Genomic DNA, 14,031 nt, shown 5'->3' with positions numbered 1-14,031 from the left:
ACTTTAACACACTCCAATGTTCTTGCTGTCTGTGTCAGATTTGTTTTAAAGTGTGGCACCATGTTAGCATCAGTGACAGCTGAGAGATGTTGATGCGCCCACATAGAGCCCATAGCAAATTTGCCCTTACAGAGCCCTGTATGGCTTTTCTATGGGCAACCTCACTGTAGACTGCCCATAGAAAACTGTGGTGGAGTAAAATGTCAGCAGGGTCTGTATGGGTTAGCCAACAAGTGAGCCAATAGGGGCTGTTTATCAGCAAGCCGACAATGTGGACATAAAAAGGCAAAAATGCTATGGTCCACGTGTGGGCAGTGTGGGTTTGCCCTGCATTTACAGCCCCACAGTTCATACACACCCACACACTGGGCCCACACCGACATGTTTTCCATGTGATTATAGTGTGCTCAGCACAATAAAGTCATTAGTTTCCCCCTCATTTCTTTATTTTAAGTTTCTTTAAAGGATTTTGGGGGGAAACGTATAAATTCATTTCTAGCATTTTTGTCTGGTTGACTCAAAATCCTGTGGCACATCAGTAATTGTCACACGCTGCTATAATGTGTAAGTGTGTATGTCGAAAGTGGTCAGCAAAATTGATTTGGTTTACACTCCTAGCGCTGCTCACCTTCTCTCCTTTGATACCGCGATCACCAGCTCTGCCCGGCACACCCTACAAAATACCACAGACAAGTAAATGTTAGTGTGGATATAAAGATGATACGTCATCAGTTCTCTTTCGGAAAGTCTTACCTGTTTTCCTTCTGGGCCAACTGGACCGGATGGACCCTGGAAATCAAAATAAAAGCTATTATTACCCACAGCTGCTTGTATTTGCGAGCTGCGATTAATCTTTACATCAAAACATGAATATATAAATAAATAATCTTGCAGTCACCGAGGGGCCTTTAGGTCCACTGAAGCCTGGTAATCCTGGATTGCCCGGCTCGCCCTTGTCTCCCCTGAGACCCTGTAGGACAGCAGAGACATGTTTGTCACATGGCACACTGTAGATGAGCAGGGTTGCATCATTACTGCAGATTTAGCTGCATTTCCTGCTCAGCATGCAGCAGAGCTCTGGATGAAATTTTCATAAATATTGTGGCTTGAAAACATTAAAATTCATATTTTCTAACCAGCGCGTGGGTTCAAAGACAAACTGGTTAAAGCATCCACAGAGTGGAGAAACGTATTAATGCCCATTTTATCGACACTTTCTTTAAAAAAAATGCTATATTTTAAATCTTTGATGTGCTTCTCTATCACCTCTGCTCCTCTCCACTCACTGCACCCCTTCCTTTTCTTTGCGTGGTAAATCTGACATCTGATACCATTTTGGTCGATATCTGACCCTTCCTCTGAACATCTCCTTCGCCATCCACTGAAATCACTCTCCATCTCCCTCTGTAACCTTTCTGCATTCTGGTTGCTGCCCTCTTCCCTCCCCCGGGCTGCTCCTGTTGATCTTCTTCCTCTGCTGACTGATATCATCGACTCCTCTGATAACTTCCTGCATATCGTCTGCCCTCCAGTTAGCAACATTTAGTCCACCTCCAAAGATACCATCCTTCAGCCCACAGGTCGGTGCACAGGTCCTGTTATTCCTTCCCACAGCTTATTAACATTCTCGTTGCACATGATACGCCACATAAACTGATTTGATTTCAGCACGAATCACTAAACAAACACTCTGCATATTTCAGCCTCTTCCTCAATACTCTGACGTTACCAACTCTACGTTTAGCTGTGACATTTCCAATAATGTGACACTGCTTTACAATAAACAGTTTGCTTCAGGATTTATTTACTCTCAAATAAAGGTTTATTTATCATACTAATGATACAGCATTTTGGGCTTCATTGGGCTTCACTTCAGCTAATTTGACTCAATGAACTCTAAAATATCTTAGTGTAGTTGGTGCCTTTTGAGGAACTTTCATTGTGTTTTGCACAGACTATTAGTGGCTCTGTGTGTCTGCAGCCTATAAGGTTCAGAGGTTCAGTGCACAGAGGTTAACAGAGGTTATTGCCTAACACTAGCTTGCTAGTGTTTGTGCATAAATTTGGTGGCTGGGTTTCGCTTTTGGGAACACATTGCACATTGAACCTCTACGTAATCACTTTCAGTCACAAGAAGTTTGAATAGGTTTGGCACACGGAGGTTTGCTTTGACTCGGATTGACTGCAATCACTCACAGACAGATTAGTGAAGATTTACTAACAATAATGGTCACAGCAACTAACTGTGAGTTGTTGCAGACTGGTCCCCATCTTCTAAGTAACCACATCTGTTGCATTAACTTTGGTTGTAGTGCAGTCTCCAACATCTGCTCTTCCTAGTGTTACTGTAGCAACAAGGACAGATGCTGGGACCAATTCTACATACAAGGCTTCTTTTACAAAGCAAGAAGTATTGTTCATATTATGGCAATAAAACTATCATCAAGAAACTAATGGGGGACATCATGATGGCTACATCTATCTCCAGTAACACAACAAGTCAGGAATCTTGGGGTCATTTTTGCCAGGATATGTCCTTCGATGCACATATCAAACATATATGCAGGACTGCTTTCTTCCATTTGTGCAACGTCTCTAAAATTAGAAACATCCTGTCTGAGTGATGCTGGAAAACTAGTTCATGTATTCATTACTTCTAAGATGGAATATTGTAATTCATTATTATCAGCTTACCCTAAGAGCTCTCTGATAAGCCTTCAGTTGATGCAAAATGCTGCAGCAAGAGTGCTGACAGGGACTAGAAAGAGGCACGATCTGATATCCTCGTGTTGGTGTTGTTCCCAGATCATCATACTAAAGGTTGTTCCAGGATCAACATTGCAAGTGACCAATCAGAATGTTGTGATGTCATACTTTTGCGACTTCGGGAAAAACCGGCGTAAAACAAAAAACTACTTAAGCTGCGAGAAACCGCCTTTGTCAACCGATTAACGGACCCTAACCCTGACCCTAACCCTAACCCTTTAATAAACGCTAAGCAGAATTGATATTGTCCTTGCAACATTGGAATTTCATAAATGCACGAATGGGTTGGTGCGCAAAAGAATAACGTCACAATAATGTGATTGGTCACTTGCAATGTTGAACCTGGAACAACATTTTCATGATGATCTGGGAACAACACCAACACGACGATATCAGATCATCCTAGAAAGAGAGAGCATGTTTCTCCCATACTGGCTTCTCTTCTTTGGCTCCCTGATAAATTAAAATTAAAAATTTCTCCTCACTTACGAGGCCCTGAATAATCAGGCTCCATCTTATCTTTAAGACCTCATAGTGCCATATCACCCTAATAGAGCACTTCGCTCTCAGACTCCTGCGTTACTTCTGGTTCCTAGAGAATTTAAGAGCAGAATGGGATGGAGAGCCCTCAGCTTTCAGACCCTTCTTCCGTGAAACCAGCTCCCAAACTGGGAGCACGTTCCACAGAGGACAGGCCTGAAAGCTGAAGGGTCTCCCTTTCACAGAACCAGCTCCAAACTGTCACTACTGAGCACTTAGCTGCACAATCTCATACACACACACCTTCATACACCAAGTTTCTTTTTGCACATTTCTATTGCACTGTCTTGGGTCCACATCGTGTAGTGTTGCACTGCCTTTGTTTTTTGTTGTTGTTGTTTTTTGCACATTGCACTTTATGCAGTCCTGTGTTGGTTGTCTGTTATATGTCATATGTAGCACCATGGTCGTGTAGGAATGTCATCTCATTTTACTGTGTACTGCCCCACTGCACATGGTTGGAATGACGGACACTGTCTCTACTTTTAAGATTAATCAGAGTGAAAGTTTTAAGCTTAAACAACTAATAAAGGTTACTTAGCTACTCTGTGACGAGCTTAGACTGAGTCTCTGCTGCTGCTGAGCCTGGAAACACAGTTCAGGAAAATATGCAAAGGGAATTCATTTAACTCTGATATCCACTTGGTAAGATGCTTAACCCTCACAACTGCTTCAAGTGAACTCTGAATGTAGATTCTGATTACAGTCAATTATGTTCAAAGCAGTTTAGAAAGGGATCATTTAATGGCCAGTTTGAACAGGACGGATAATTACAGCAAATGAAACCTGTTTAGCGTTCAAGTGCTCATTTGAATATTGTTTCCTGACAGACTCAAAATGTAAATGTGAACCAATTCTTTAACCGATAGCTTTCTCACTGCTGCCTTTTCTCCAAATCCTTTTCACTGTAAAATCATCCCTGAAGGAAACCTTGTAAGCCAGAGTTGTTTTTCCTCTGATATCAGGCACTCTGTGCAAAACCTTCCAATAACCTTGGTTGCATTCTGCCTCATCAGACAATTCAGACCTTTTGTCACCAGAGACTCAGCTTAGGCGTGTCTCCGTGGGTGCGCGTCAAAACACAATTACTAGATGAGTCTTCTAGAAAATGACGATCACCTGATTCACTTGGCTGTGAGGGTTTTTTTTTTCTCCAACTAGCAGCAACCCGGCCAACTCCCTTCCTCACTCAGGGGAAAGTGATGCTCCCTCCCCAGTCAGAGCAACATTTTCTCCAATGTTCCATCAAAATCTGACGGCTCATTTCTTCAAAAAGTCTCCTCTTGCCTTCAGTTTCATGTACAGGAACTGCCTGTTCTGCTATCACTGAAAATACTGCTTCAGCTCATTCATTCTCTGGGTGCTTGTCACAGAGTTAAATTAGGGATACGTGCTTCTTACATCAAAGGTGAAAAAACTGTAAAACTGAATGCAAAGATTTTGCAGAACAGGAAGAGGAAACTCACCGGTGTTCCGGGGAGACCTGATTTTCCTGACGGTCCCGGTTCACCCGGCTTGCCCTGGGATACAAGTTAAAAAAACAAGAAGAAGAAAAAAAGATACAATGGAAAAAAAACTGATGAGGAAGGGCAGTGAGAGAAACAGCTTGAGTGCCACTTTATGTCCTTATCTGTCAGCGTGACACCGTGCTGTCTCTTCTCTGCATCAGACAGACATGCCAGTGACTGAAAATGACTCACCGGCTCTCCTCTTGGGCCTAAAAGTCCTTCTAGCCCTGGAGGTCCCCGTAGACCCTGTAAGAAGACAATATTAGTACCCTGCATTCAAACTGGTTGAATGAATTTTATCGCATCTTCAGGCTAAAATGGCCAGATGCTAAATATTAGCATCAGTGCAAAACCCTCCTTTCTGGAGTGAGCGGCATCTTTCATCACTACAGTAAACGTGTACGGAAAGATGAAGATACTTATTTCTTTTATTGCTCGTATTATATACTGTATGTATTTTATTTTCTTCAGCTGTTGAACATTTACAATTTAGATTAGATTAGATTAGATTAAACTTTAATCCCTCGGGTGGGTTCCTCCGGGAAATTCAGTTTCCAGTAGCAAAGCACCGAAAGAAGTTGCATGTTACAGATACATTAAGGGGAATGAGAGTAAGGATATAAGCATAAATACACCATATATACACATATACACATATATAGATACAGAATATACAATATGGGTAAATAGGATTGCTCATTTGAGTGAGTATATTGCACAGTGCTTATTGCACAGTCGAATATAAGAAAAAAAAAGACAAAACAAAAACAAAAAACAAATATTGCAAATATTGCACAGTGTAGAAAAGCACCTACAGCTCAGTTGTTCCCGCCCTCCCTTGTCCCCCTGTTTCTCCTCCCTCTCCCCTCCAGTGAGGAGTTAAAAAGTTTGATGGTGTGTGGGACAAAGGAGTTTTTAAGTCTGTTGGTTTTTGACTTTGGGAGAAGCAGCCTGTCGCTGAATAGGCTCCTCTGATTGTTTATGACCGTGTGCAGAGGATGCAGATTTTTATGCAGTAATTTACAGCTGTTTATACCATTTATTTATTTATTTATTTAAAAAAAGCTCTGATTGGTCCCCAACGTGGCTAAAGCAGTTGATATCAGCGCGAGTAATCAAAGGTGAACAGTGCCAGAGATTTAGGTCCATTCTATAAGGTGTCACTGCCTCCTCTATTAACACACGGTCATCACCAAACGCTGGATTTCGTTTTTTGAGATGCTCTGCCAGGACTTTACTACAGCCACATTCAGTTGTTGCCTATTTGTGGGTCTTTTGCCTTCAGTTTGGTCTTCAGTAACTGAAAAACGTGCTTTGTTGGGTTGAGATCAGGTGACTGACTTTGAGAAACTCTTGTGTTGCTTTAGCAGTACGGGTCAATACACTACGAAGCTTTGTAAAATTACTTTGTGCAGCATTTGCCTGCATCTGAGCAGAGAGTGGAGAGTAATCAGATTCTGAAATACAGTGTGGATACCACAGTATCTACTGCTCACAGAAATATTGTTGCTGTTTTCTTGCCTGTTGGACAAGTCGGCCGTTACAGGCCTCTGATTTATGCAGAGCGGTTTATAATAAAACAAGCTCAGAATTCATTTAGAAAAAGCTTCCTCAGCCTCTTTTAGCATCCGCCTGCAGAGCCTGCGTTTGATGGGAAAAACCACACGTTGTAGCCAAAGAACCGCAGGTGTAAACACCAGTTCTTACACTGGAGCATGCTTTCCAGATTCAAGTAGCATCACGTGTAGCATCAGGTCATTCATTTGTGAGCTGCGCTCAGTTGACTGTGTTGCTCAATAGTGAAAGAAACATGCAAAGGGCTAATTTGATCTCCTTACGTAGCATTGCCTTACTGGATCGCAGCCTCTCCTGTAGGAGGCTGTTAAATGGGAATTCTTGTTGTTGTAGGTGAAAAATATATTCTTACTTCAGGAGCCGTGAGCTGTGAGAACATTCTGCCTCATTGCCTCACAGCCAGAGGATCAGCTTGGTGAAAGAGGTTTTTGTGAAGTGCTACTGCACATTGTGCCACAAGAAAAATGGGGGCTTAACAATCCTGCAGTTTCTGAGTGTATGTGCGAGTTTTCACTTTGACGAAGAGAGAAAAAAAAAGAAAAAAAACCCAAAACGACTCCCACACAGTGTCAAAAGATAAAAACGGCACTGCCACGACTTGGCCGCAGTCGTTATAAAAGACATGATTAAAGATGCCGGTGATGGTGTGCCAGGAAGAAACTTTTTATTATCTGCATTCCCTCAATCAATACATCTGCTTCCAGACAACATTAATGATCACGGTCAAGAGCTCAGCGACTGAGACAGAACGTGCTGGAGGATTTCGAAGGGGGTGACAAATGTTTACAGCAGGGGGGATATCAGAGAGCAAGTCGAGGCATTATCAGGGTTTATTTGGGGTTTTTTCATGTGTACATTTCTTTCCTTTAAAGGTATTGTCTGTTCCTCAGTGCGCCATAAGGGCTGAAAACTGAAGATAATAAAAGCTGCATTTTTCCTTGTGGTGCCCCTTAATAAATGCTTAATAACTGAATTAGAGCGTCATAAAAACAAGAAGAAATCTGGGTTTTGATTTTTCTGGAATCACTGTTTTCATTTTGATGCTTGTGTGTTGTGTTCAGTTTTGCTTCCCCTGTCTTGTTATTCCTGATTTGTTCTTGTTCAGCTTAATTACCTTCCTGTGTATTTACTGTCTCTGTCCTCCACTACCCTTTGTCACATCCTCTCCTCTCGCAGCGTCTTCCTCGAGTTCCACGTTTTCGCAGCTTCTTCTTTGTTTGAGTTTGTGAATTATTGAGCTTTAGGACTAGGGCTGTTCGATATAACGATATATATCAGATGACAATATAAAAACGTCTATCGTTTCATTTTACGCTATCGTTTGTTTTGTGGTGTCGCAAAATAAACTGTTTACGGCAATATTCTTTCATCGTTTTGATGGTCACTGTAGTGGCTATAATAATTTCTTAAAGGTATCTCTTTCTCTTATATTTAATATAACCACACTACAGATGGACAAGCACCTGTTTTTATGCGTTGTCGTTAGCAACAACGACGGTAACATCATGTGTCCACTTGTTTATGTTCCACATAAACCTTTCACAATAAAGCTCAAGATCCTGTTGAGACTTTTCAAAATAAACTTAATCACTTAATCACGAGTATGCAGAGTACCAGGTGCTAAAAAATAAACCTTAGACTCAAACGTTAGAACAGGCTTTTCCCCGCAGCACGCCGTGTAATAAATACTCAAAGAAAACGGCGGCTGTTACAACTTATGTCTAAAAATGTATCGTTTCATGCATCTGTTAAAACACTCGACTCCAGGTACACGACGCAGCTGGAAACACTTCCCGCAAGTCGAGCAGCTGATTCACAGAATTTACAGAAAATGTTAAATTTTTGTGATTTATATCGTTATCGGACGATGGAATTCTTATATTGGGATATGAGATTTTGGTCATATCGCACAGCCCTATTTAGGACGGCAATAAAACTGTCTTTTAGTTTATTCTTTGTCTCTGATTTCTGCAACTGTGTCCCACACGACCTGCCACACAGCTGTGTGACATTTATTTATTAGGAGAGTAACTGAATTTACATCTTCACACCCGAGTTTGAGTCAGCACTCAGAAATTAATCAAGCATAACATTCATTCACTAAAAAAATGTTCAGATTAGGAATGCAAGTAAATTAATTGGCAAATTATTGGCAGTTTTGTCAAATAATAATAATATTTTGTGGGTTTTTTTTGGTAAAACAGTACATTTGAAAATCCCTAGAAAACTCATAAACGATAATGTTAAAGTTACAAACCTGCACATACTGGTTGCTAATTCCCACTACTGTTAGTTTAGGGCAGCTGTGTGATAAACCTTAGCCTGAGTAGTTCTCTAATAAATGTATTAAGCACTTAAAGTAGAAAGGAAGGAAGCGAAGTTTGATAAAACCCACCACGTACCTCTTTCCCAGCTTTACCGTCACGTCCAGGTGATCCCGGCTTTCCATCTTCTCCCTGTGCCACATAACAAAAAACATCAACTAAACAAAGAGAGAATATGAAGGTTACGTTACGATGACTCATAATGTAACCTTTGCTGCTTACAAGAATAACACAACACTGCAGACCAGAGAGCTTCCTGTAAGGATCTATATGATGCTTCCAGACTACGCTGAGACATTCTGCACTTGTAAAATCTACTTTTAATTTTAAGATTGAGTTTAATTTACATGGAAGTGACAATGAAGGGTAAGTCTCGTGTCTACGGCAACAATTCTTCTAATAAGCTGTCTGCAGAGTGGCTGCAGGGCAAGCAGGCTGCCTGCCTCGCTGTGACTCACTCAGACTTGTCTGTAATGAGCCATGCTATTGGTCACAGCAGGTGCAATGAGTCTCTATTAAAACAGGTGTTTAAAAAAAAAAAGTGAACCTCAGGGCTGGTGTCAGATATGAGGTGACGGCGCAGTGCGGCAAGCTAAACAGCGAACGTGGCTGTGTGCTATACCCTGCACCCCTGCTGTGAGTAAGGCTGTTGAGTCGGAGACTAGGTAACACTCCTCGCCAGTTTCACACTGCATGCATTTGTGAGCAGTTGAGAAAGTGACGCTGCGGCACTTTTCAAAGCCACCAACGACGACACTCGCGGCTACATTTGTTGTCCTTTGTCGCACCATCACTGATTATATTTGCATGTTTTTACTTGGTTTTTCTTGAGGGTAACATGAATGCAGCAAGTCTGCACAGACACCAAGATTATTTTGGGTAGTTGTTTCAGGACCCATCACGTTGTCTGGGAAACCGCACACCTCTTCAGGAAAAAAAATGCTGTCACAAAACATAAATAAAACTGCACTGGTGCAGATTTTCTGCTTTTTTGCACTGCCAGAATCTCAAAATGGTTTTAGCTTGCATTTTTAAGGTCAGCTGTTTATGCGCGGCCTTGTGAAGTAAAAGGAGAAACTGTGTCCCTTCTTGTTGCTGGAATCTCTCAGTATTTGTATTCTTTAGTCGTGGCATTACAATAGTTGATAAAGTCTGTAATGCGGTGGGTTATTTTACTTTGCTTTAGGAGTCTGATACTGCATGAAAAAGGAAAAATAGCTATGTTTTAGTTCAACTGAGGGTTAGGCTACCAGGCAAGCTCAAGATAGCCAGAGTTTCTTTGTGGTAACTGGCTGAAAGAAACCTTAAAACCTCAGTAGGCGACAGTATTGCAACAGTGGTTATCAACTTCCTTACGTTTCATGTGTTAGTTATTCAGTTAAGTGGAAAAGATAATAAACAGCTATAGAGAAAATGAAAAATGTCTTCAGAAGTTACCCATCATGTCTCTATGTGTTGCTCTCAAAAGCCAGATGTCTTTAAACTGGTATTTTGAAGTTGTCCTTTGGTCATTGGCTGCTTTTTAATCATTATGATTTCAGTCTTTGTACCTGATCATTCATTAACACTGACCTATAACTCCTCCTCTTTCTCCTGTAATGTCTCTAACATATTATTCTTGTTTAACAGCGCACCTCTCTGCTCAAATACATTAAAAGCAAACCAACCTTAGTTCCTGGAGCTCCAGGTTCTCCTCTGTGGCCTTTAAAGCCCTGGTTAGAAAGAGAAGGTGCAGCGAATCAGTCACAGCAATTTGCATATCACCAGGTTCTTCTATCAGATCTACTGCTGGCTACTTACAGGGAGTCCCCTGAGCCCTGAGTTTCCTGGGGGTCCAGTTTCACCTTGTTTGCCCTGAAAGGAAACAATGTGTATAAATAAATACAGACAATATCTTCCAGTTAGTGTTCAAACTTTTTATGCTCTGTGGGTCATTTCCATCAACTTACAGGTTCTCCTGGTTCACCTGGTCTGCCATCTTTTCCCATTTTGCCAGGCTGCCCCTGTGACAAAGGAAAACAATTATTTAGGGTCTGCAGCGTCAAAGACCCAAAGGCCCACTTATGGTTTTATATTGCTGCCTAAAATAATCGCAGCATCCAGCAGGAACTGCATATTCATGATGCTTTACGTTCTCATGATTTTTCTTACTATCAAGCCAGGAAGCCCTGGTGGTCCCTGGATTCCTTTGAGACCCTCTTTGCCCTGGTGAAAACAAACACAAAAACGGGTCACCAACAAAAAAGAAATGATTAATAGCCATTATTACGGCACAGCACGGTGACCTACACGCTAGAGGGAAGCGGGTTGTACAATAATGACACATGGGTAATGGGTTCTCTGAGCGGAAAGTACACAGGGTGCTAACTGACCTTTTCTCCAGGGGGTCCTGGGGGGCCCGCAGGCCCAGGCAACCCATCGTTACCCTGAAGAGGAAGAGACGATGTCAGTGGAGGTCAATATTCACTTTTCACGTATTCTGACAATGTTGTAAACAAGGCTGAAACATCGACTTACAGGTGTACCCATTAATCCAGGAGGACCTGGATGACCAGGAGGCCCCGGGTGACCCTATTAAACAGATAATGCTCATTAAAATCGAGCTGAAGACTTTGGATGTTTCTTCAAACACAGCGAGAGGAAGGTTGGAAATGTCACAGTGGAAAAACACACCTTGTCCCCTTTGTCTCCGGGGTTTCCAGCAGGTCCTCGATCACCTTTTACACCCTGTGGTGACAAAAAGAGAAAAGCATTTGGTTGGAAAAACTTTAGGCTTGAGAAAATAAAGTTCAAACTATCTCCCTAACATCTGAATGATGTAAAAAAACAAAACAAAACTGATGGAAGCAGCTAATAAGTTTAGCAGTAAGTGAGCACACATGCCTTTCCTCCATCGGCTCCGGGGGCCCCTGGAGGTCCGGCTAGTCCTGGCGGGCCCTGCAGTGACACAGCAGACCATCAGTCTCTGTCCGAGCCAACGGTGGCGAGCACCGTCGCTGGTTGCTAATCGTTCACCGCTACCCCCCAGAGGAGGCCGAGCTAATGATGCAGACAGAGCCTCGCCATCCGTCACCTGCTGTGACGGATGGCGAGGCTCAGACCTCATGACTCACACAGGGCAGCAAACACACACTTTATAAAATGTGCTTAAATACGTGCTGTTACATTATAATAGACTTTAGGCAAGAGAAGTGAAGTGAGGTCATTCACTTTAATTATGACATGTTAATAACTTTGACCCACTTGGTATCCATCTTCTCCATTTTTCCCAGGAGGTCCCTGTTGTCCTTTATCTCCTGGGATTCCTGGGAGTCCAGGTGGTCCCGGTGGTCCTGCAGGGCAGTCTGAGCAAAACTCCTAAAGATGGCACAGACACGCTGTCATCAATTGATCCACATATCAAATCAAATCAAATAATAGCTTCTTACCTTTGGGTCAAAGTCTGGGGCTTTTCCCTGGGACACAGAAAATAAATGAGTTAATGGAAACAAAGTAACATCAAGGGTTCTGTGCACAAGCCAAAAATGTGTCCAAAAAAAGTATCACATATATATAGAATATAAACATCTTGCTCCAAAATGAATGCTGCGTTCTAGTGGACTCTCAAGATTTCCAACCTCAACTTTAAAACTAGATTCCAGAGTTTTATTCCCATTTCCCCGAGCTGCAGCCAGAAGCTGAGACTCTAAGGTTGACTTTAATCTTTAACAAGAATAAAATATAGCCTTATAAAGTTGGTAGGATGAACATGTTAGCAACTAATCATTCAGCAAACACAAAGCAGCATCCATTCAGCCGTGCATCTGTTTCCGGCCATTTATTTGGGTCCAGGTCGTGGGGGTGGCAGTCATGGCCTCCAGGTCTTCTGGTAAGATACTGAGGTGACGTCAAGGCAGAGAGGACACATAAGATGCCCAAACCACCCAAACTACTCTGAGCCCCTCCTCAATGACCTCATCCTTGCTGTACAGCTACACCTAAAAAACCTTCAGAGGAAGCTCGCTGACACCACCACAATGGTAAATGGCCTGTATTTATATAGCGCTTTACTAGTCCCTAAGGACCCCAAAGCGCTTTACATATCCAGTCATCCACCCATTCACGCACACATTGGTGATGGCAAGCTACATTGTAGCCACAGCCACCCTGGGGCGCACTGACAAAGGCGAGGCTGCCGGACACTGGCGCCACCGGGCCCTCTGACCACCACCAGTAGGCAACGGGTGAAGTGTCTTGCCCAAGGACACAACGACGAGACTGTCCAAGCCGGGGCTCGAACCGGCAACCTTCCGATTACAAGGCAAACTCCCAACTCTTGAGCCACGATCGCCCCACAATCAGTCACTGCAGTCAGCGTGTGGCCATCAAACAAGAGCTGGATGCAAACCAAGGTTTTAGACCGACGAGCAACAGGCCTGATGCTTTGTACTTACTGTGAAACCCCCATAGAAAAGCCCAAAGGACACTGCATGTAGTTTCCCAAACTCCCGAGCATGCTCAAACAGCAATCTGAGTATTAATTTAGTCTCTCTCCAACATTGCTCTCATTTTATGTCTATTTTGTTTCCTGTTAAAGTCTGAGACACATATTTAGCTGCTAAGCTTAGGTCTTTTTAGAACCTGCTGCGACCAACAAGTCCAAACAATTTGGTAAAAATTGCTCTGATAACTCACATGATCCTAGTGATAGTGACAGGACAAAGTGTTCTCATATCCCGCTTTATATTTAATGCATGCACTGAAGCAAACAGCTGGAGAAACAGAAGCTCTGATGTAGCCTGTTGTTCTCTAGCTGTGTGTACTTACAGGCTCTCCTGCTGAGCCCTTTTCTCCTGGCCTTCCTGGCAGACCCTACATTTGGAGAAAAAGCCACACATTACATTTTCTATCAGCTGAAGATCACAGGCATGCATCAGCATCCACCAAAACTGTGGTTCACTGCAGAGAGTTACACAAGTCAAGACAAGTGAAGCATAAATGAACTTATTTATGAGTAAATATTTCAGTGTTGGACTTACATTGTGACCTGCTGGGCCTTGAGGACCAGCGACACCTGGTGGACCCCTCAAGCCCTTAAACCCAGAAATGCATGTTAAAGATGATACAATATTAGCATGGAGTTATTTAAAAAATGCTTCAGTAAATATTCACCACAGGTCCAGATGGTCCAGTTTGTCCTGGAGGTCCCTGTAAACAAGAGTCATGGTGAAATTTGTGGCTAACGTTAAAGCAACATTGTAAATCTTCAGGATCTAGACGATGAGATGTTACATTTCCAGTAAAGTGTTGCATATTTTGGCATTAGAGTTTACCTTTGG

At 42.5% G+C, this 14,031-nt stretch overlaps 1 protein-coding gene across 5 annotated transcripts in view; it reads right to left on the bottom strand.

Moving 5' to 3' along the window:
• col22a1 (collagen, type XXII, alpha 1) overlaps positions 1 to 14,031 on the bottom strand; it is an 89,407-nt gene that overhangs the window by 10,488 nt on the left and 64,888 nt on the right. For all 5 annotated transcript variants that reach the window (XM_085148870.1, XM_085148873.1, XM_085148874.1 and 2 more), the window contains 19 exons: positions 13,865 to 13,900; positions 13,732 to 13,785; positions 13,520 to 13,564; positions 12,142 to 12,168; positions 11,957 to 12,070; positions 11,597 to 11,650; positions 11,387 to 11,440; positions 11,231 to 11,284; positions 11,086 to 11,139; positions 10,865 to 10,918; positions 10,663 to 10,716; positions 10,514 to 10,567; positions 10,381 to 10,425; positions 8,792 to 8,845; positions 5,007 to 5,060; positions 4,773 to 4,826; positions 899 to 970; positions 754 to 789; positions 629 to 673 (listed from right to left, as the gene is read on the bottom strand). In XM_085148870.1, coding sequence (XP_085004996.1) covers positions 629 to 673; positions 754 to 789; positions 899 to 970; positions 4,773 to 4,826; positions 5,007 to 5,060; positions 8,792 to 8,845; positions 10,381 to 10,425; positions 10,514 to 10,567; positions 10,663 to 10,716; positions 10,865 to 10,918; positions 11,086 to 11,139; positions 11,231 to 11,284; positions 11,387 to 11,440; positions 11,597 to 11,650; positions 11,957 to 12,070; positions 12,142 to 12,168; positions 13,520 to 13,564; positions 13,732 to 13,785; positions 13,865 to 13,900 — 1,014 coding nt within the window. The remainder of the gene's footprint in view (positions 1 to 628; positions 674 to 753; positions 790 to 898; positions 971 to 4,772; positions 4,827 to 5,006; positions 5,061 to 8,791; positions 8,846 to 10,380; positions 10,426 to 10,513; positions 10,568 to 10,662; positions 10,717 to 10,864; positions 10,919 to 11,085; positions 11,140 to 11,230; positions 11,285 to 11,386; positions 11,441 to 11,596; positions 11,651 to 11,956; positions 12,071 to 12,141; positions 12,169 to 13,519; positions 13,565 to 13,731; positions 13,786 to 13,864; positions 13,901 to 14,031) is intronic.

The sequence above is a fragment of the Neolamprologus multifasciatus genome, chromosome 22 (assembly GCF_963576455.1).
Source record: "Neolamprologus multifasciatus chromosome 22, fNeoMul1.2, whole genome shotgun sequence".
NCBI classification, from domain to species: domain Eukaryota; kingdom Metazoa; phylum Chordata; class Actinopteri; order Cichliformes; family Cichlidae; genus Neolamprologus; species Neolamprologus multifasciatus.
The sequence above is the reverse complement of the archived record's forward strand: the minus strand, read 5'-3'. Positions and strand labels throughout refer to the sequence as shown.